General features: G+C 34.2%; 1 protein-coding gene across 1 annotated transcript; it reads left to right on the top strand.

Moving 5' to 3' along the window:
- Positions 1 to 1,945: 1,945 nt before the first annotated feature.
- Positions 1,946 to 11,527, top strand: LOC107803244 (proteasome subunit beta type-6-like). Its single transcript, XM_016626908.2, has 8 exons — positions 1,946 to 2,211; positions 3,190 to 3,266; positions 6,922 to 6,977; positions 7,373 to 7,445; positions 8,345 to 8,456; positions 9,675 to 9,748; positions 10,173 to 10,247; positions 11,162 to 11,527. The coding sequence occupies exons 1-8, from the start codon at positions 2,100 to 2,102 to the stop codon at positions 11,291 to 11,293; spliced, it is 711 nt and encodes a 236-aa protein (XP_016482394.1). The 5' UTR covers positions 1,946 to 2,099; the 3' UTR covers positions 11,294 to 11,527.
- The last annotated feature ends 12,741 nt before the right edge of the window (positions 11,528 to 24,268 follow it).

Below are 24,268 nucleotides of genomic sequence, written 5' to 3' on the forward strand. Positions count from 1 at the left end.
GTTTGGAAATGAGAATATTGTTTGAACATTAAAAAGTGATCTATCATTTTAATATAGTTAAGTTTGCATATAACCTCATCTAATAACAAAGTTCAACTTTAACAATATCACTCATTATAAATCAAGTTTGTGGATGACTAAATCTTTCTAAGATTACGAGGTATATTTTTTTAGAAAAACTAGAATAATAACATAGCTAAGTGTAATAAAAAAAATAAAAAAAAATAGATAAGAAAGAAATAAAATATGAGAAATTATGTGAAAACACGTGAAGTAAAGGTTGGAAAATGAGAAATAAGAAAATAAAAGATAAATAATGTAAAAAGAATAATATTATTAAAAAAGTTTTTAAAAAATAAAAATTAAAAATAAATAAATAAGAAAAAAGAATAGAAATAAAAAGTAAATTAAAAAGAAAAGAAAAGAGATCCAAAAAATAACTTTGTAACTGCACCATGTAATTACCATCAATTCTAAGCCCCCTTGAGAATTGGGGAGTATAATTACACTCAATTATATGATGATCAAGTAATTACTTGATTAAACAAACATGCCAAAACTGTATAATTACACTCAATTTCACCCAAAGACAATTACAAGATGGCTCTCCAAACGAGGCCTAAGTGATGTAATAAACTGCCGCGAGCTTTAATTAACATGAGCATTAGCATGGTGTCTATATTGAATGTAGGTTATTTAAAGATTTCATGCCTCTAGATTCTATCACTCTCAAGTATTTCATATCTTTGTGAAGCTTACTAGTAGTAGAACTAGTGGCTTGGTCATAACGGTGGTCAACTCATCAAAAAATTACACTGTGTACATAGGTAAAATATTATGTTGTAGAGGTATATAACACATATTAAACACCCTTTGTCAGAATATTTTTTCACTTCTTTTAAATTTAAACACCCTTGAAAAAATTCCTACCTTAGCCAATGACACTAGAAGAGCAATTCACTGTCTTTAAATTTGCACATTCTTTTCATAATACTTTCAAAGTATAGAATGTAAGCTATATTGGTAAGACTTATAAACGTGGGCCACTTTTGGGTTATAATATGGAGTGAGCTGTATTTTCTAGTAATTCTTTCAAAAATATATTTCTCCATAATCATTAACAAAACTATGAAAACATTCTACAAAATATTTTTATAGTCTGTTTGGCCAAACTTAAAAAATTAGCTTATTTTGAAAGTGTTTTTTTAAAAGTACCTTTTAGAAAAGTACTTTTAGAGAGAAAAAAGTTAGTGTTTGACTAATAAACTTGAAAAGTACTTTTGATTAAAATTTATGTTTTGGAAAGCTTTTCAAAAGTGTATTTAATTATCAAATTACGAATAAGGACATAAAAGGATAACTTAACAGTTGATACTATTTAAGCGGATAAATAATTTTAAATATTTATTATGAAAAACTATAATTAAGTTTTTTATTTTTATTAAGTAATATGAATATAAATTCGAAAATTATTTTATTTTTAAATAATTTAAATATATCAAAACATAATTCAACAAATAGGAATCTATTCACTCAAAGCCACCATATATTAGAAATCTATCCTAAAAATTAAAAACAATACTTATACATTAAGAGAATTGTATTTAGAATGGCTAAATATTAGGTTAAATTGGGTAAGGTTATTTTGGTATATATAATTTTTTTTAAAGATATATTAAGAGAAAGTTTTTAAAATAACTTCTCTTATGCTTTTGGAAAGAAGCTACATTTTCAGCTTCTCCTCAAAAATATTTTTTCTTTCTCCTATGGGCCAAATATCTCTAACTTTTAAAAAAATAAATACTTTTTTAAAGAAAAAATAATTTGACCTTGAAAAGCCTTGACCAAACTGGCCATTATTTGGAAAATATGGAGTACTTTTTCATTATTTTAATATTTTTAAATTTTTTAGTAATTAAGAGAGTATAACGCCCGGAAAAAAAATGAAAGAGAGCATAAGGAGTATATTTCTTACTCTCCAAGACAGAGCAGTTGCTGATATTCCCCTACTCTCTCTTTTTCTTTATTTCTTCTCACTCGACTGATACTTCAAAATCTTGAATTTTTTCTTTGCTCGTTTAAGCTTTTAACTCTAAAAAATGGACAAATCATTGCTCGATGTGGAGCAGCCCCATTCAATGGGGACCACCATCATCGGCGTCACCTACAACGGTGGCGTCGTCCTCGGCGCCGACTCCCGCACCAGCACTGGTAATATTTCTTTTAATTTTTATTCTCATAATCGTTTCATTTGTTTTTCAATTTCATAGTCTTGCTGCAAATATTTTGATTTACTGAAAATAAAGTTTCGTTATAGTTATTTTCCCTGAGGAGGGTTTGAAGTATTTTTCGATATTATAATGTTGTTGCGAAAAATTGATCGCTGAAATAAAGTCTTCTTCTAGTTTTGTTTTCTTCTGAGAAGGGTTTGATTTATTCTTTTGGCATTATAGTCTGATGCAAATGGAGCTGCAACAATGGTGGCTATTCTGAGCTGAGCTAAGTTATGGTTAAACGGGACAATTTCATTGATAGCCTTCAAAGTAATTACAATAATTTTAATATATGAGGAAGAAGCCTTAGATAATGAACAGGGTCTAACTGAAATTACAAAGGTGATGGGGAAAATGTGTAATTAAAAACTAAACTAAAGGGATCAAAGTGCAACGAATAAAACTTATGGCCACCTTCCAATTCATATTCTAATATGGTCTTGCTGAGAAGGGTTTGATTACGTTGAAATAAAGTCTCTGTTTTGCTAGATCTTCTGAGGGTTTGATTTACTTTTCTGTATTATAGTCTTGCTGAGAAGGTTTTGATTAAGTGGAAATAAAGTCTCTGTTTTGCTAGATCTTCTGAGAGTTTGATTTACTTTTCAGCATTATAGTCTTGCTGAGAAGAGTTTGAATAAGTGGAAATAAAGTCGTTATTCTTGTATGGTTTTATTATGAGAAGGGTTTGGTTAATTCTTTAGTATTATGAATTTGTGAAATGAAAAGTCTTTTGTGTAGTTTTATCTGAGAAAGATTAAATCTATCTGTGAAAATTGTAACACACCCACCAAGGTTGCATGAGCATTTGAAAAAGGAATTTCAATGTATATTTTTTCTGAAAAGGATTCTGCTAATTTGTGTAATCTGAAGAATTGCATATGTTTGGTGTTTTTTGTTTTTTTTTCTGGAAATATAGGAATGTACGTGGCGAATAGGGCTTCAGACAAGATAACTCAGCTCACTGATAATGTCTATGTTTGCCGTTCTGGATCGGTATGCTACTTTTACACTTGTCTTTCTCTCTTCTTTATCTATGTCTAGAGGTGGATACGTGATTTGAACATTACGGCCGAGTTCAGAATTCTACCCTGTCAACCTGTTTGATTTACTGGGTTCAAAATCTACTTATTTATACTTAGTGAAAATTTTAACACTTCGAGGAACCCATAATTAGAGCACTACATCCGCCTTTGTTACTACATATGATAGCTGCGGAAACTGCTATTAGTGCTTTGGCATTATTAATCCCCTTTCCCCTTATTCCATCCGGGGGTTTCGTTATTTGGTTGAACTATTGGCATACTGGGTTTTGTGGATCATGTGATTCATGAATTTGAATAAGGATGTAGTAGTATCTCCCGTCTTTTTTCTTTCTGTTGCTTTTGAAACTGGTAAATGTGGCTGAAACATGACAGTACTGATGCCAAAACTCTATTTATAACATTTAAATAACCTGTTATATGCTCTTGATGGATAGGCAAATAGGGAGAAGTAGAACAGAAAAAGAAATGAGATTGTTAAAGGATTCATCAAGTTACAAGCTTAATCATTTTCAACATTGAGCATGTTTTGTATTAGCTATGCCAAAACACTTTTTTGCCATCGGCAATACCATTCCTTCAAAATATTTAAGGAGCTTCGGTGAACCAATGTTTTGAAAAGCGAGCGCTTCATCGCTTTAAGCGAGAAGCGAGGCGAAGCGAGAAGCCGTTGCTTTTTCCTAACTGAGGCGACCCGACCATCAGAAGCGATCGCTTCAGCCAAGAAAGCGCGAAGCGACCCAGAAGCGAGAAGCGTAGAAGCGCTCGCTTCTGTTCAGAGGGGTCATTTTTTTTAAAAAAAAAGGTTGGGTCTTTGTTTTTATTATACAAAACAGACCCAAAGTGAAAAGACCATTCTTTCTCCTTCCCAACGTTAGCAGCAACAACCAGCTAGGGTTTCAACCTCCAGGTAATTTTTCTTCTTCTTCTTCTTCTTCTTCTTCTCTCTTGCCTTTTTCAGTTTTTCTCCTCCAGCGCACAGCTAGGGCAGGCGCTGGTTTTTTCCCCCTTTTATTCTTCTTATTTATTAATTTTAATATGTATTTTAGTTTATAAAATTAATTATTATATATATATATGTTATATTTTCAGTTTATTTGATTTTTTTAATGTGTATTTCAGTTTATAAAATTAATTATTATATATATGTTATATTTTCAGTTTATTTGATTAATTTTATATGTATTTCAGTTTATAAAATTAATTATTATTATACATATATATATATATATATATATATATATATATATATATATATATATATATATATATATATATATATATATATATATATGTGTGTGTGTGTGTGTGTGTGTGTGTGTGTGTGTGTGTTTATTTGAATTTTTTAATGTGTATTTCAGTTTATAAAATTAATTATTATATATATGTTATATTTTCAGTTTATTTAAGAATTGCGCTTCACTTCAATGAAGCGTGCGCTTCGCTTTTGAAGTGAGGCGAGCCCCTGTCGCTTTTTTGCGCTTCTTGCTCTCAAAAACACTGCGGTGAACCCACATGTAATGTTGTATTCTGTTTCCACATGACAAAGAATTTTGCAAGGAGAAAGTGTTCCCAATTTAAAAAAACAATGAATGACGATTCTGTTTGCTCTCTCTCTCTTTCCCTATGCATCTTGTCTATCTATGTCTCTCTGCATATCTCTTTTTTTCGTTAAGGTAGTATACCAAATATGGAGAACCTTTAAAGAACTGCACATCTCTTCATTGCTTATCTTTCCTATGATTATTGGAAATCAGTTCATATTGTTAAGCTATGTCAGTATAAAAATCTGCAGTATTTCAGGCGTAAAAGTTATGCAATTAAGTCTTCAATCACTCACTCAATCAGTCAACCAATCAACTGTGCTTAGTCCTTAACTAGTTGGAGTGTGCTATATGAATATTCAGTCTTCTATGTTCATTCTGATTTGTCTTATTAGACTCTGGAGAAATAATGTTGAACTTTATGAGAAGACAATGAAATCCATCAACAATGGTTCATTAGCAGCTACTATCATAAGTTTAAATCACCTTTTTCTTTGTCTTGCATCTTACCATATGCAACTCCAGATATTCTGGCATGTCCTACCACTCTCTCCTAGGCGTGTCAGGAAAACCATGTTTAATAGAAATTAGGTGGCATATGTCACTTTGTATATGATGATTTTGATACCACTGATACTTGTATAGGATGATAAGACCAATTAAACACAGTAATGCCAAATGCTCTTCTAGTGGTAAGAGCACAACATGAGATGTGTATTTAGGCGCACGTCACGGGTTATGAATCCTGCCATAGACAAGAGCTGATATTAAGTGGAGAAGTGGAAAAAAAAGTGGAGAATTGGCGGATTCGTTATCCACCACGTTTGACGCCGAACATGTTCAACAAAATAAACCAAAAAGAAAATAAGATGGATAAGGACTCACAAGGTGGCGATTAACAACGTTGAATGTGTCATGTGGTGCTCGTATAGTTTTCTTATACTTATTCTGCATTACTAAAGTACATATTTGAGATCTGCTAATTCTGTATTTATTGTAAGATTTGGAGCAGAGGGGGAAAATGATTGATTGAGGTGTAAGTCATTGATGACCGGTTAGGCTGAAATTGGGATTAAAAGATGTGTTAGTGGATTTGTGTTTTTAGGTACTTTTGAGCTTGTCCTAAGTGCTTAAGGGTTGCTTGAAAATTGTGAATGCTTTAATATTTTTTGGTTAAAGCCATTTTCTTTTGTGGCTAGGTAAGCGTTGAAGTATGTTTCTTCTTGCGCTCCTTCCTCTCGTATAGGTGGGGCATAGAGGTTTAGGGAGCACTTGTAATATATGTGGTTCATTGTCATTACAACTGAGGCAACCTCTGTATAAATGTCTAAACTAGATACATGGATTTAAACTTGAGCGTGCATGTAAAATTCTCTTTTTCGTCATTATTGAAGAGGCGAAAGGGGGTTCTACTTTTTAGCACAAACTGCCGCTTTTGATATTTTAAGGAATGTGAATTCTTAATGGGGTTCGATAATTCGATTACACAACCAAACATTACGCGAGGGTCAAAACCTATTCTAAGGTAAAAACTTCAAGTAGGGCAACATAAATTGAGAAAGTGAAAATATAGGATCGTGGGAACATATAGTGGTAGATTGAAATTAGAATGAGATAACCACTATTATAATGTGTTGATTTTTTAAGAATTTTATGGGAAGTGTTTTCTAGCAGACGTTTTGTTCTGTTCCTTAGCAATAGAGGTTTGGATGATGGTTGAATTCGGGTTATTGATGCTTGTATTTGGACACCTCCCACCTATGTACTCTGTTGAGTCTGTTTTTGTCCAAAATATCGGCTTTCATTGTTCCGTGATTATCAAATGGTTGATACAGTTCGAACGGCATCACCAACAATTTTTAGCTTATTAGACAAACGACAAAATGTGTTCTACCTATTTCTAGGTTTGGAAAATGTTGTAAGTTCTAAGAAGTTAAAATGCCTTGATGCTTGGAAGTGAATCCGTAACAGCTGATTTTCTTTATCTTATAATATGATAATTGATTCTCTATAGCATTCTGTGAATCGTATCTGACATATTATTTAATAATAATTGGTTTGCAGGCTGCAGATTCACAAGTTGTCTCGGACTATGTTCGCTACTTTCTACACCAACACACGTAATCCATCAAGCCACCTCTTATTTAATTCAAATGCTTACTTCCTGGTGATATTAGTCACTTGCAAATGAATATCCCCTAACCCCAAAGCCGACAGGCTTGTAGCTTGTTCCTTTGAAGGTTTCTCGTTAATGGTGAAAGTTGTTATTCTTATCTGCCCTGATAAGCTGTTGTCAGATTTCAGCTTTTTGATTGATTTCCTCGTCGGGATTGTGGAATTGATTAGTTGAACTACTCATATTTCAAGCTCGAATCAGCACAGCAGAATTTCCCCTTGTTTATTTATTAATTTTGGCAGGAAATTAGATTATGATAAAGTGGCTCTTGCTTGCCCCTTATTTAGTAAAATCATTTTTTGGGTGCACTTTTAAGGTTGAAAGTTCTTGTGGATGCAGGATACAGCTTGGCCAGCCAGCCACCGTCAAGGTTGCGGCAAACCTTGTTAGGTTATTATCCTACAACAATAAGGTTTGCTTCTATAGGAAATATACTATCTCTTACTGTTTTATTCAATAGAGTTTCTGGACTTAAACTTCTACACTTGCTTATTTCGCTTGTCACTTAATGATATATGTATAGATAGCTTGAAAGTTGTGGAATCTGTTTCGTTTCTTCTCTTTAATGCAAATTGTTCTAGCTGTTGAGAACCCATGGCAAATAATCAGCCTTGAAAATTGTTTCCAAGTGATTGTGTTAAGAATGGTCGTCCTCTAGAGAAAGCTGGGATATAGCACCTTCTTACTCAGAAAGTTGTGGCAGAATCTCTGCTCATCTATTAGGTGTGACTTTGTGGAGTAATATGGGGATTAAATCGCCCATATATCTAATAATTCAAATATTTAAGGGTCATTATGTCCTATAGAAAGCCGGAATCGTTGAATGAACTATATTTAGCAGTATCTTAGTGGCAGTGTGAACAATCAGTAGTGGTGCAAATCAGATTTTATTTCCCCGCTCCTCCCCAATTTTCCAGTTCCACTTTGAGAGATTTTGGATGCAGATAATTTGAGAAACCTAAGATATTTGTCTGTACACAATGTATTTACTGAAGTTTACAATTCTTCATAGAATTTCTTAATCTTTCCCGAGCCAATTCTGAAGTAATAAGCATATCATACTATCTCCTTTTTCCCATTTCTGCGGAGAATTAAGTTGGATGGATTTATACATATATTTATCCATCCTGTATTTTAAATCATATCCTCAGAAATGTTTGATATAACCTTTTGAGGTTTCTTTTACAGTTTTACTACTTTCTTTTGACTGAACTTTCCTGCACATTGTTCCTAGACTTCTACTCAGCTTGTGCATATTATTTTCACTGTGTATGAGTTCTTTCTAACTAATTTGTGAACTCGAATATTCAGGCTATGCTTCAAACGGGAATGATTGTTGGTGGATGGGACAAATATGAAGGGGGTAAAATATATGGGGTTCCTCTTGGGGGCACACTCTTGGAGCAGCCTTTTGCTATTGGAGGTTTGTTGTCAATCTGTACTCTTTGAGTATCTCATGCGTAGGGGTGGCAAACGGGCGGGTCGGGTCGGATATGGTTCAGGTCGAAAACGGGTAATGAAAAAACGGATAAATTATCCGACCCGACCCATATTTAATACGGATAAAAAGCGGGTTAACCTGCGGATAATATGGGTAATCATATTATCTATGACTTCTTGCATATGATCACTTTTGGGAGAATTCTTAATCTCCCTAACTTGAGGAACCCCCAATTTGAGGCTTTACAAATGTAAAAGTTAGACCCATTGGTTATCCATTGGTTACCCATTGGTTATCCATTTTCTAAATGGATAATATGGTTCTTATCCATATGTGACCTGTTTTTAAAAAGTTCATTATCCAACCCATTTTTTAGTGGATAATATGGGAGGTTTGTTGTCAATCTGTACTCTTTGAGTATCTCATTCGTCTGCTTCCCAGGAGCACTTTGCTAGTTAACTGTCTAAATCTATTGGTTCTTAAAAAACCACCGGTATAGGTTACTTGGTTGTAGTGTATCTTCCTTTAATGGCAGCTGCTAAATAGGTTATGTTATATTGAATTTGATGGGATAATCTCATGATTATTTTGATTCTATACAATCTGTGCATTTGGTTGAATGAGATACAACGAGTTATCGTCATGTAAACTCTGATGGATACAGTGATTTTATCACAATTTAAATGAAGGGGAGCCTTGGCGTAATTGGTAAAGTTGTTGCCATGTGACCAGGAGGTCGCAGGTTCGAGCCTTGGAAACAGCCTCTTGCAGAAATGCAGGGTAAGGCTGCGTACAATAGACCCTTGTGGTCCGGCCCTTCCCCATACTCGCGCATAGCGGGAGATTAGTGCACTGGGCTGCCCTTTTTATTGCGCTGCCGGAACTGGCAACTGACCTGACCCTTTGGAATGAGGATAGAGCATTGGATCAGAAATAGCATAAAAGAAGATAATGCGCTGAAAGGAAATACCCAGTCTGCCAGGAAGATTTAGAGATGATCTCACACTAAATTGTCATTGAAGTATATTCATATCGTTGCTTAACATACTTATTTGTCCGTTCGCTTTGGCTATTTTTAATGATCTGTGTTGTGCTTTCGCTGTTGATAATCGATAATTTTGTCAGCTTGCCTCCAATGTCCTTCAAATGCTACTATTAGCTGAGTAATATTCTGATGTTCTCTTCAGTTGATGTTTATAGGATCTGGATCTAGTTATTTGTATGGTTTCTTTGACCAAGCATGGAGGGAAGGAATGACCCAAGAAGAAGCAGAGGTTTGTTGCATAATATCTTTAAACTTTCTAATTTCTAGAGCATGGTTTGGCCATGATGAGCCATTTGCTTAAGAAACCTCTTAATTGTTTCTGTCACACTTTAGGGACTTTAGGTGTTCTTTTGTTAGTTTTGTGATGTAGCAAAGTTCTTCAGATTTTTCTTTTTTCAAACCCAAGGCTGCTAATTCTGAAGGGAAGGCAAATGCTTTTAGAGTAATGTGTGCTCTGCATGATGTATTTATTGGATGGTTGCTGATTTCAACATTATAATTTTGTGAAGTCAGAAGCTATACCGCGATAAACAGTAAAATTCTTCGGTCTTGTGATAGATAGGTGCTGATGATCATGATTTGCATTCATCTTTTTTGTATTTGCTCTGCAGATATCTCCAATGATTTAACTTTCCTTTGATATGCTTTTGCAGAAACTGGTTGTGACTGCAGTATCTCTTGCCATTGCCCGAGATGGTGCGAGTGGCGGCGTAGTTCGCACTGTAACTGTGAGTTATTTTTTGCTTTATTACTCATTCACATGCCCGTTGTATGATCTAGGTAAAGTTTTTTTGCTAGACTAAAGTCATATGTCAGTATTGAAGTTGGAATAAAGCCATAGTGATGCCACTTTATGCAAATATTTATATAAATATGTTATTTACCCATTAGAAAAAAGGCCATAGTAATGCCACTTACCGTAATTTTTTTACTTGGATAATGTACTAGTTTTTAAATGTTGTGGCAGAAAACCTCTCATATACAAGAAGTATGCCAGAAAGTAAAGAGCCTATACAAAAATATGGTTTTATACAAAAGACGCCACAAATTTATATTAATCAGAACTTTATGGGTGCACCAAAAGTTAATTAAAACCAAAAGACATGCCTTAATGTGTTGAGTCGCATCATTTGTACTACCTATCCACACTTGCTTAAAGCCCTTCTTGGTTTTGCTTGGCGTGCCCTCCATTAATGCCTGGATCTAGGCCTACATTTGGACTTATTTTAAAATGTAAGAAGCTAGTGTTTACTTTGTTAGAGCATGATATATTAATACGAGGACTGTATGCTTCTGAAAGGTCATCTCCTACCCTTCCTTTTATTTCTACTGTGCTTGCTCTCTTGCAAGCTTAGCATAATTTTTCAGCTTCAAGAATTGATTTGTGTCGAAAAATATCATTCACTCATCTGGTGTTTTCTGGAGGACATAAGGACCTGCGGCAATAGCTTCTTTGTATATTGTATTCACGGGAGCACTTTTGTTTTCAACAGTCCAGTAAGCATAAATCCCTTTTATGCAGTCTGATGTGTAAAACCAGACAATGGTAAAAATTGATATGTTCTATGTGCAGTAGACTTTGCATCTATGGTCTGTTTCCAAGCGCGATTAAGAATGTCTTTTGCCTATTTTTGACAACCAGATAAACAAAGATGGGGTTACAAGAAAGTTCTACCCAGGTGATACTCTTCCACTTTGGCATGAAGAAATAGAGGCTGTGAACTCCCTGCTGGATATTGTGCCAGCCGCAAGCCCTGAACCAATGGTCAGTTGAAATTGGAAATCAACTGTCAACATGTTTGAGCCTCTAGAATTGTATTTCCTTTCCTGATATACCAGTACTAGCTCCCTGTTGTGGATCATTGTTCTTGTCCCCTCCCTTTGCACTCTTGGGGCGGACAGTTCCAATTCTGTAATGTCATATTTGCCTCAAAAAAATATTTTATCACTATGTTTGCAAACATGGAGAAAGCAAGGGTAATCTAAGTCTGAAACTTTTCTTTCTGTAGTTTTATTTGTTTGTGTTGTTCAAATGAGAGTGAGCCAGCCTACGGAGAATACCAATGAGCTCGTTTCTTAGATAATAAAGAGGTAAACTGACATCTTCACAACTTCCCTTTTAAGCCGAAATAAGTGTAGTAGAAGTATTTTGCTGCTCCCTCTCTAGGCATGAATTATTATTGCATACTCCCTGTTAGTTTATACACAAGATATGATATCAATAAAGGTCTGAACTACAAAATGAGCAGGCCTATTCCTTGTATGAAAAGCAACAGAGTTGTTTTTGTTCAATTTTTAAGTAGTACCACATTGAAGGTTGGCTTGCAAGATGAAAATAAATAAGCATCTTCGTGGATTCTGCCTTCATCGGGTTGAGTATTTCCAAGTGTACCATTTTCAACAGCTATAGTTGTATTTTGTTTAAATAAATCTTACTTAGGCCAACAACCCTCCCTTTCTGCAATTGATGATATTCTGGGATGGAGCTTTTCTACCCTCTATGATCGTTGTTGTTACCGCCTTTTTCGTATGCTCAGTTAGGTTGTTACAGCTACTGGGAACGACCAGATATATTACACAATAAATAGATTACTGAATGGTAGTTATTCACCTCCATTCCATTTCGAAAACAGATGAGATAACAATGTAACACATCAACTGTTGGTGATTCAAGACCTAGATGCTTGGACTGCTAGGATGATGGTATATGTCGATTATTGTTTGCCACTGCTTTGCTTTAGACTCTTTCTAACACGTACATTTCTCCTTGTGTTATGCAACTCGGTCCTTCTTCAACCACACATACTCTCTATTCCCTACCCAATTTTCAGATTGGCTCTATCTTTACATGTTGCCAAGAAAACAAAAAGGTTTTATTGACTTGACACTTAACCTAACTTTAAAATCCATGCTTTGGACTATATCCTTTTCCTTCCATCTATAGCTCTACCAAGGTGTCGACCATTTATATACTTTTGGGCCATGTCCTAACCTCCAAATCTCCTCCACAAAACTCTCTTATGTGTTATAATTTAGAGATATTGAAAACTCAAATAAATAAGGATCCTTTCTCTCCAAGAATCACACGCAAAAAGCTCCTTCCATATTTTTAAGCGTGATCGACAACATTAGATGCAAGACGAAAAGGAAATTTCATGGATGACGTAGCAAACAAAGTGATGAAATTCCAAAGAATATATATATATATACAAGATTCCAAAAATCTAAGCAAAAAGGGACATCTTTCAATGTGTATGGTTGAAATTCATTGAAAACATATAGACGAGTCAATATACAAATTTGAGGAAGATTGGAGGTGATTTGGTATCAAAACTCGTAGTTAAAATCGAGTTCAAATAATTCTTCTGCGACACATGTATCAAACATGTATCACGCATATATCTCACACACATGTATACATGTGATACACATTTGATACAAATACGATACATATGTGATACACAAATGACACACAGTGTGATACATAAATGACACACAGTGTGATACACATATCATCTTTTTCCATCTTCATCTTTTACTTCGAATTTTATAGAAGTAGACGTGATCGTCGCAGGCTTCAGCAGGTTTCTAAAACTCATACGTACTCAATGTTTATATCAAATAAATTAATACAAGACATATATTTTACATATTAACTGATTTTCAATTCAATAAGTATAACGACCCAACCAATTGTTTTGAGTTCGAGCACCCCGTTCCCTTATTTGAGATTTTTCTCATGTTTATTTTGTAATTTGTGACTTAAAGGTATGGTTAGTTCGGGTCCCGAAGGGCCTGGGATCGTTTTGGTATGCCCACTTGTTAACTAGAAACCGTAAAGAACATAGAGTTGACCAAAGTCAACAATATGGATAAACGAGCTTATATTCCTGGTTTGAAGGATCCAATAGGTTTATATTGGGAAACTTTTGAGATTCTGATAAAGATTGAATCATTTTTCTTATCAGATTAATTTCTACAGTATTATTTGATCTCACTAAGTATTATTTGGCTAGATTGTGGATGTTGGAGGCTATAGTAAAATAAAAATATATTTTAAAGGTTTAAGCTCGATGGAGAAGATAAATATCCTGGCTAAACTCGACTTGAGAAACTATTTTCTAAAATGGCTTATGTGCTAAATGCTAGTGTTTGGGGATGATGTATATGTGAGGTAACGAGCGTATATGTGGGCAGCATATATTTTTCATGCTCAGGTACGAATATTAGGCTCAATCATGCCTTATTTTACTACATGTCTTTGCTTGTTGCATGTTATATTTGTGGCATGGCTATTTGAACATCTTATTCGTACTAGAAATATGTTATAGGCATTCTTCATATGCTAGTTTAACATTATGAGTTTTATGTACTTATTTTACATGGTAGAAATTACGCAGTCATACACCACTTAATATAAGCACCTTGATAGTGTGTGTGTGTGTATGTGTATTCTTACTTATTCGAGACTTTTGTGAGTTGTTGAGATATTTGGGTATTCAGATTCACATTTTTGTTTAAAGGTATCAGTTAAGGCATGTGGATTCACGTTCCTGTTGAGATATCAGTTAGGGCATATGGATTTACGTTCCTATTTTGCGTGTAGATAAAGCTTCATCCCTCTCGAGTCGCCCTCCCACATTTCTCTCTTGGTGGAGTACACGCGAGTTTGTGAGAAACTGACAGATTTCTGATTATTACCAATTGATGAGTTCGAGCGTAAAGGTAGAATCTTATGTGTTTAAGTGATCCTTTATGTCCGTTCATGAATTCTTATATGCTTCATTCATGCATATATCATATGTATATGCGTTTGATATATCTTTATACATGTATTAAACTTGTTTGAAGGTTGTGGGCAATTGAAAGTATTGGGTTGATGTAAAGGTTGAGTCTTTATCATGCATAGATATTCTAGACTCATGTATAAGCATTCGAATTAATGTTACTTGGTGCATATCTCTTTTATATGCGAATTTGGTGCATTAGTATATGTTTTTTTATCATGTTATTTGAGAAAATAAGCTTGTTATATTCTTCTTTGACTGTGTACCTTATTATTTACATCCGATATCTCTTGGTTGTTTTATGATACTGTATATGCATATGAACTGTACATGTTATGAGAAGTGAGTATCTTTTATCAAAACCTCGCCATTATTTCGTTGGGGTTAGACTTGATACTAATTGAGTATATATTGTTATTGTACTTATACTATATTTCTGTATATTTTTGTGCAGACTCTGTTTCTGATACTAGCGGGACCTAGGAGATAGCGTTGGGTTGATACTTGGAGACTTCATGGCGAGCTGTCTTGCTTGGATTTGTAGCTTTTGGAGTCACCTTCTCTCTCGTCTATTTCTATCATTTCAAACAATTATATATTTTGAGATTATTGTATTTTTCTATCTTTAGTCACTCATGACTTGTCCTACCAGTTCGTGATGGTTGTCCTACCCGTTCGTGGTGGTTGTAGCCGTGATTTTCGTGATTTTCATATAGTATCATATTCGTTATTATTTATCTATGGTTGCTAGTAGACTTCACTATTATTTTTGTCTAAGCCATGATATAATTGTGGTATTAATTGATTAGTTATCCTATTTAGTGGTGTTAAGTATTATCACGACCTTAGTGAAATTTGGATTGTAACACGAAGATGAGTGATATGCGTCGTCACCTTAATTTGTGATTATCATGGTTAAATTACTTAATTTAGTATAATGATATGTGCGTGAAATTGTGAATGATTGGACCTAAAGGCCCCTTTTTCACGTAAAAGTATGATAGGATACATGATGCTTTTGTCCTACTCGGTATCTTAATTTGTATTTACGTGATATAATAGAACTTGTGGAAGAAAAATACCTTATTCCACAAGGTTGTTGCTTCAAAGGGTCCTCAAGTTTAATTTATTCGTTGCCTCTATATATATATAATAATAGGAATCTGAAATCTAAGGAGTAGATCAATTAAAATCTCAATAAAGATCCTTGAAATCTTGTGGGTTCATTTCTACATGACCCTATTGGGATGGTGCTCCTTTATCAAATAAAAATTAAGTTAAAAACCGCGAGGTGAAGTGGGAATGTAAAATTATCTAATAGTTTTTTTTGATCTGTTCAAGTCTTGATAGAAAAAGTTATCCGATACTTATTTTGATAAAAGGTAGCAATTATTTTGTAAAATTAATCGAGATATACGCAAGCTAACGGAATACTATCGTTAGAAAAAGAAATAAACAACAAACATGAGAATAACCAAATCCCACTACTAAAAGCATCTTAATTTACGGACTTTTCTCTCTCAATAGATAAATAATTCATTAATACAATTCCAAATGTTACTTCTCTAACAAGTAGCAGGTTGATCGACATTAAGAAGGTAAATTAAGAATATCGTTTATCAGAAAATTAGAAAGAAAATTTTATATTACTTTTATTCTTCGATAATTATTTTAACTATTATCCCATATCATTTGTATTACGAATATATAACTATTAGCTCTTTATGTTTGATTGGATACTAGAGAGTGTGGCATATGATGATCATATTAAGGTAGAAGATAATACTCTGTTAACACGTTTTAGTATTAAACATGCATCGGCAACAACATCTTAGTAAAAACAACTGATATATAGTAACGCAATTGTTTTTTTAAAGATTGTCATTATTTGTATAGATGTTAGAAAACGGGACCACGCAAGGGGTTTCACGCGTAATGATTTAACTAGGTCGGTAATATTAATAGGAGTCCATTAAACTATATTATGAATTGGTTGGATGATCATAATTAATATTATACATATAAATTTTAGAGTCGGAGCCAGAATTTGAAGCTTATAAGTTCAGGATTCTAGTTCTTTTAAGTTACTGTGGTCTAACTTAATAATTTACGCATATTTAATGAATTTCTTAAAATAAATTTAATATTTAGATTAAAGCTTCTTGGTTCGGCTGAACCCGTAGCTGAAGGGCTCGCTCTGCCCTTGCTTATAACCAAAGGCATATGAGGGTTTTTTGATGATCTTCCCTTTTCGGAAAGCTCTAATGTTCCTAATCATTGGCTTTATCAGTTTTTTTTAAAATGTGTTTAACTTATATAATTGATCGTATTGGAAAATTTTACACTCTGGGTGTATTTGATTAATTACCTTGAATGGTAGCAAATGTTTTCTTTAACGATGATATCTTTTTTCTTCAAAAAATGTGAAATGATGAGAGTCATTTTGCTTTAACGATATCTCAACTTGTACTCATAATCGTTTGCTTCAACCAGCATTCGGACATCATCCTCAACTTTTAATACTTTAAAGCAACAACAACTGTAATAATATATTTCGTGTAATTTTACAAGTGGATCTAGGAAGGATATGGTGTGCATAAACCTTGATCCTACCTTATGTGAAGTAGAAATATTATTTCCTATAGACCCTCGGCTAAAAAAAAAAAAACGTTTTCGAAATATGTTTGAAAAATACAAGAGTAAAAAAGCTAAGATGAAAAATTCAACAACAACAAATTAACCCAGTATAATCCCACAAGCATGGTGTGGGGACGATAGAGTGTACATAGACCTTACCCTTACCTTGAAATTAGAGAAATTGTTCCCGATAAACCTCTGACTCAAGGAAAGATGAAAAGAAAACAGTAGCAACAAGCAACTAAGAAAATAAAAGTATTGACAACAAAAATAGTAAAGATAATATATCAACCTAAAAAAAATAACAGTAGTAATAAAATTGGTGAATAAAATAATAATAATAATAATAATAATAATAATAATAATAATAATAATAACAATAACAACAACAACAACAAATAAGATGCTCTAAACTAGAACGATATTTTTCCATAGAAAAGAGAAAAATTGCTGGACTAACCTACGAATGCTTAAATACTTAAAAATATAACCAAAACACAATCATCATACCTTATCCACGGCCATGTACAATCATCATATCTCATTCATACGAAAAATGATTCAGAAAATGATTGCCAACGTAATATTTAATACAAAAACATTTCCATGAAATACAGTTACTCCACACCAAAAAAAAAAAAACACCCTTAGACTATGCTCGTTTTGTTTTAAAGAATCATTAAACAAATATTTCCCGCCGTTATAGCTTATTATAATCAATTCTTGGTAATGCTAAACTATCCTTGTAAGTGTATTCAAGTATAAGGAAAAAGATCGTATAGTTAAAGCAAATAAAAACGCGTTATTACGAAATTAAAGAGAAAGATACAAAGGTGTTGTTTATTCTCATCACCTAAAATTATTTATTTTCTTTGTTTAATATTCTCTGAAGTAAAAGCTACAGTAATACTGGTCAATATAAATACAGAAAATATGAATCATAAGTTCTCACCTTCTGTAGCTTTTGTATCTTTTTTTCCTTGCCGAGAATTTTTCTATCTTGTCAAGTCACAAAAAATTGAAAGGTGACACAACTCCAATTTTTGGTTTACTATTTCCAATAAGTGTCAACTATTTAACAATAGTGCCAATATGCTGCCCAACTAATTTGATGGAATTTTCCACAAATCTTTCAATTGTTTCTAATCTTAAGTAACATGATATGACATGTCAGTCTCATGCCTATCAATTTTCTTCCTTTTTTTACTATTTCATTTTCCATTATTTATTTACTCTAAGTATCAATATATATTTTCGGTTTCCTATATTTCTTTGCATCTTAGAATAATCATGTGATTTAAACGATCACATATGGTCTAATATTTCACTTTATTTTGGTTATTCATTTACGTTGAATGGTTATATCATAAAACTAAAAAGTAGTGACTCGATCCAAGTTTTAAATATATAGTATAAACTATGAGGCGTGATCCAAATTAGAGAATATATATATTAACACCATTGGCTATTGGCTTGTGATTGGAAATTAGTTCTTTCCTAAATAAATTAAAGGCCAACTTCGTTCCTAAGTTTTTACCTGCTTTGCCATCTTCCCTACAGTGGTACATAATATTTTCACAGGATAACATAAACAAAATAAATTTTGTGTACTGTTTTAATTTACGTAAGAGAATATTATAACTTCAAAACATTTTACTAGTGCATGGCTAGCCGGTAACACTCATTTGCAAGTGTTATAATCTTGCAGATTTAACTGAATATTATCGCAACTATGTATTACTACTTTCTAAAATATGGCACAATACTTCAATTCGTTGAATAAAAATATCATTTTAAGCAGGCCTGAAGAATGTTATGGAACACAAATATATATGTTTTGTGTCTAAAATTTTGATAAATATTATATTCTGACGCCATAATTTCTAAAATGTAATTAAGTTCGGTGTTAATAACTTAAATGTTAGAATTCGTCAAGTTCAAATTTTAAATACCTCTCTAGTTATGAACTTAATTAGCATTATGAACCATCCACACATAGTTTTCTTGTATACATATATCTTAATTGGAGCGGATTCAACAGCAGTTCGAAAGAATGTCTTATTAAGAAATTTATATATTTATGTTTATTTTCAGCTTTCGAAGCATTTCATCGATTAATAAGTCATTCCTTGTCTTTGGGTACCTAAGAATCTGATGTGGAAAGTGACGGAGCTAGAGCATTAGCTATGAATTCGGATGAATACAATAATTTCTGCTTAAACTTTGTATTTGTACAAATAAATTCATTAAATATGTATAAACTTTTAATTTGTGTATCTAATAACTATGACAAATTTAAAACTCATAAACCTCAAATCACGTGGACCAAATTGTCATGCATTACTGAAAGGAAGAAACAGAGCCACACAAACACAATGGAAGAGTTGTGTTATAAGGCCAAAAGCAGCAATAAATGCAAAAACATATACTACTTGCCTACTCTTTGATCCCACAAGACAACTCAAAGGAATAGATATCACTCATCATTATAATCAAATAATGCATTAATTATGTAGGGTACCCTATATAAGTTAACGTAATGAAACAATAATAATAAATTCGAGCCCACTGAATTCACAGTATTTCCTTAAGGAATTTAATCCCCTCCTAGTACCCAAGGTAATGGATTATTTACTCCCAGGATAGAACGAATAACACACTGGTGTAGCGGTACTTCAAACCCCAGTATTTCGGCGAACACAAAGTTCGGTAGCAAATCACACTTACAGTTGCTTTGTTTGAAGTTAAAAAACAATGCAGAACGAAGGAGTATATACTCAGAAAAACGTATGGAAGTTCTGAGAGGAAGGAGTGCAATGTATAGCCAATTTGTTGAGCGAATTGTATGTTGAGTTGAGTATCTTTCTTCAACATTTGCTGCTCATATATATAGCAGCCAAGAAGGAGTGCAAGACCAAACGTCCACCCTTCATGGTGGAGCAAGCATTACATGTTTGTGGAGCAAGCACTTCATGGTGGGAAGACCATTATCCGGCTGCCAAATTATCAGTACACGGATTGGAAAATATCCGTTATAAATACGGATAATCTTACGTTAATATTTACTATTAACAAATAAATTTGGTCCAAAAAATTAATCAATCAATCGATCATTTGACCAAATCCAAATCCAAATCCAAATCCGAAGCCGAAGCCGAAGCCGTAGCCGTAGCCGTAGCCGTAGCCGAAGCCGAAGCCGAGCCGAGCGAGCGACGACGACGACGGCGCGAGGCTTGCTTTCTTCTTAACTCTTTAAGAGCTACAAGAAGAGCAATTATATATATACCCACCAAAAATGTCTTCCACTTCCAATATGGGACAATGTCTCATTGTTAAGAGGGGAAAACTTAAAATTTTACTCAAAATTTCATTTTCCCTCCATTTCCCATTCACTCTCATTTTAAGAATATTACATCTTAAAAATAAAACCTCAACAATCCCCCACATGAATGGGGAATGGCTATATCACGGAAGTATGCATGAAAAAACTGTGTGATTTACAAGCAAGGATTAATTGCATCTGGATAAGTAGGTTTCCCTTTGAACTTTCCGTAGTAAACTTATGTCGGATATACTCGGTCAATCGGTAGATTTGATATCTTTGAACCGTCGATCTTTGGTGTATACCTAGACAACCATAAGTCACACAATCAACCCTTAACCGTCTTTGGTTCTCATTGTTGTGTTCGTTTCAGCCATGAACACCGCCTGGTATCATAAGTGCGTAGAGAACTGGCCTTACAAAGTTCTCCTTGAAGCGGCTCACACTTCACACTTAAATAGGTGATTCCTAAACGTGTCATCCTGTAGATACACTATTTGATATACCCCGTATCAAATTTAGAAATCATTAAAAAGCCTTAATGCTTTATCCTTGGTACTGAACATTGTCTCATCACGAGAATGGACTAAAATTTTATTTGACAATGTTGAACCGTCATTAATGACTTTGTTTGATCTCTTTGAACCTAGATCTTGGGATCTCCAGTCTTCTAGGTAGAGTTACCGCCACAATGACTTGTTCTCGGCCATAGCCCCATTCCCCTTGATGATTTCTCAACTACCTCTCTAGTTAGGCCTTTTGTAAGTGGATCCGACACATTATCACTTGACTTTACATAGTCAATTGTGATAATTCCTCTAGAGAGTAATTGCCTAACGGTTTTATGTCTTCGTCGTATATGACGAGATTTACCGTTATACATGACGCTCCCAGCCCTTCCAATTGCCGCTTGACTATCACAATGTATGCATATTGGTGCCAACGGTTTGGGCCAAAATGGAATGTCTTCCAAGAAATTCCGGAGCCATTCAGCTTCTTCACCGGCTTTATCTAAGGCTATGAATTCAGCCTCCATTGTAGAGCGGGCAATACATGTTTGTTTGGACGACTTTCAAGATACCGCTCCTCCACCAATAGTGAATACATATCCACTCGTGGACTTAGAATCAGTTGAACCGGTGATCCAATTTGCATCACAGTATCCCTCAATCACCGCAGGGAAATTACTGTAGTGCAATTCAAAGTTCTGGGTATGTTCTAAATATCCCAAAACTCGTTTCATTGCCATCCAATGAGATTGGCCTGGATTGCTCGTATATCGACTCAGTTTACTTATAGCACAAGCTATGTCTGGTCGTGTACAATTCATGATATACATTAAGCATCCCAATACACGAGCATAATCCAATTGTGATATGCTTTGGCCTTTGTTCCTTGCTAATGCAAGATTCACGTCAATTGGAGTCTTTGCAACTTTAAAGCCCAAGTGCTTGAATTTTTCAAGTACTGTCTTAATATAATGAGATTGTGACAATGCCAGACCTTGAGGAGTCTTATTGATCTTAATTCCCAGAATTAAATCAGCAACTCCCAAGTCTTTCATATCAAACTTGCTATTGAGCATACGCTTAGTAGCATTTATGTTGGCAATGTCATTACTCATTATCAACATATCATCCACATATAGGCAAACAATGACTATGTGATTTGGAACATTTTTAATGTACACGCATTTATCACATTCATGTATCTTAAAACCATTTGACAACATTGTTTGGTCAAATTTCGCATGCCATTGTTTGGGTGCTTGTTTTAGTCCGTAAAGAGACTTAACAAGTCTACATACTTTCTTTTCTTTACCTGGAACCACAAACCCTTCAGGTTGTTCCATGTAAATTTCTTCCTCCAACTCTCCATTTAAGAAGGCCGTCTTAACATCCATTTGATGAATTTCAAGACCATACACTGCAGCTAATGCTACTAACATCCGTATGGACGTAATTCTTGTAACTGGAGAGTATGTATCAAAGTAGTCTAGACCTTCTCGTTGTCTATACCCTTTGACTACGAGCCTTGCCTTGAATTTATCAATAGTGCCATCATCTTTGATTTTTCTCTTAAAAATCCATTTAGAACCCAAAGGTTTATTTCCAGGAGGAAGATCAACCAATTCCCATGTATGGTTGTTCAATATGGATTCTATTTCACTATTGACTGCCTCTTTCCAAAACAATGATTCCGAAGAAGTCATAGCTTCTTTAAATGTTTGAGGCTCATTCTCCAATAAGAAAGTCACAAAATCTGGTCCAAATGAAGTAGACGTTCTTTGACGTTTACTACGTCTTGGATTCTCCTGATTACATGTACTTTCTTTTGTTTCTTCCCGAGGTCGTTTAGATCCTTCACCAAACGACTCACATTCCTTTTTATACGGATATATATTTTCAAAAAACTCAGCATTATCTGATTCTATAACCGTATTATTATGAATGTTGGGATTTTCTGATTTATGAACCAGAAATCGATATGCTTTACTATTTGTCGCATATCCTATGAAAACACAATCAACGGTTTTCGGTCCTATCTTTACCCTTTTGGGTTTAGGAACTTGCACTTTTGCCAAATACCCCCACACTTTAAAATAATTCAAGTTGGGCTTCCTTCCTTTCCATTGTTCATAAGGAATGGATTGTGTTTTGCTATGGGGCACTCGATTTAATATTCGATTAGCCGTAAGAATGGCTTCCCCCACAAGTTCTGTGGCAAACCAGAACTTATCAACAACGCATTCATCATCTCCTTTAATGTGCGATTCTTTCTTTCCGCAATCCCATTAGATTGGGGCGTGTAAGGGGCTGTTGTTTGATGAATAATTCCATATTCTAAACATATTTCTTCAAAAGGAGATTCATATTCACCACCCCTATCACTTCTTATCATTTTTACTTTCTTGTTAAGTTGCGTTTCAACTTCATTTTTGTATTGCCTGAATGCGTCTATTGCTTCATCTTTACTATTCAGTAAGTAAACATAGCAATATCGAGTACCATCGTCAATAAAAGTTATGAAATACTTCTTTCCACCGCGAGATGGTATTGACTTCATGTCACAAATATCTGTGTGAATTAAGTCTAAAGGATTTGAATTCCTTTCAACTGACTTATAAGGATGTTTAACATACTTAGATTCCACACATATTTGACATTTTGATTTTTCGCATTCAAACTTGGGCAGTACTTCCAAGTTAATCATTTTCCGCAAGGTTTTATAATTGACATGACCCAAACGTACATGCCATAAATCATTTGACTCAAGTAAGTAAGAAGAAGCTGAAATATTATTATTATTTTCAACAACCATTACATTTAGATTGAAAAGGCCCTCGGTGAGGTAACCTTTTCCCACAAATATTCCATTCTTACTAATTACAACCTTGTTGGATACAAAAATGCACTTAAAACCGTGCTTAACAAGAAGTCCAGTAGAGACTAAATTCTTTCTCATTTCGGAAACATGAAGGACATTGTTCAAAGTCATGACCTTGCCAGAAGTCATTTTTAGAAATACCTTCCCATATCCTTCAACTTTTGCTGTTGAAGCATTTCCCATATAAACTGTCTCTCCGGGTTCAGCAAGAGCATAGGTAGCAAAAGCCTCTCTAACTGCACAAACATGGCGAGTGGCTCCTGAATCAAACCACCACAGTTTAGGATTTCCCACCAAGTTACATTCAGAGAGCATGGCACACAAGTTATCAACATCATCATGGTTTACTACCATGTTTGCTTGACCCCTTTTCTTGTCTTTCTTCGGAGCACGACACTCCGTAGATTTGTGTCCGATTTTCCCACAGTTGTAGCAGTTTCCACTGAACCGCTTCTTGCTTGGGTTGTATTTCGGACCAGAAGCCTTCTTCCTCTTTTTGTTAGCTTCAATAATATTTGCTCCCATTATTGTTGAATTTCCACGGCCTCTCCTTTCAGCAGCTTTATTGTCCTCTTCGATTCTCAACCGAACAATGAGATCTTCAAGGGACATTTTC

Source organism: Nicotiana tabacum, chromosome 9 (genome assembly GCF_000715075.1).
Source record: "Nicotiana tabacum cultivar K326 chromosome 9, ASM71507v2, whole genome shotgun sequence".
NCBI lineage: Eukaryota > Viridiplantae > Streptophyta > Magnoliopsida > Solanales > Solanaceae > Nicotiana > Nicotiana tabacum.

Coding starts and splice junctions, on each gene's coding strand:
- LOC107803244 (XM_016626908.2), top strand. CDS start 2,100: ATGGACAAATCATTGCTCGATGTGGAGCAGCCCCATTCAATGGGGACC. Junction 6,978..7,372: donor TACTTTCTACACCAACACAC/GTAATCCATCAA, acceptor TTGTGGATGCAG/GATACAGCTTGGCCAGCCAG. Junction 9,749..10,172: donor TGACCCAAGAAGAAGCAGAG/GTTTGTTGCATA, acceptor ATGCTTTTGCAG/AAACTGGTTGTGACTGCAGT.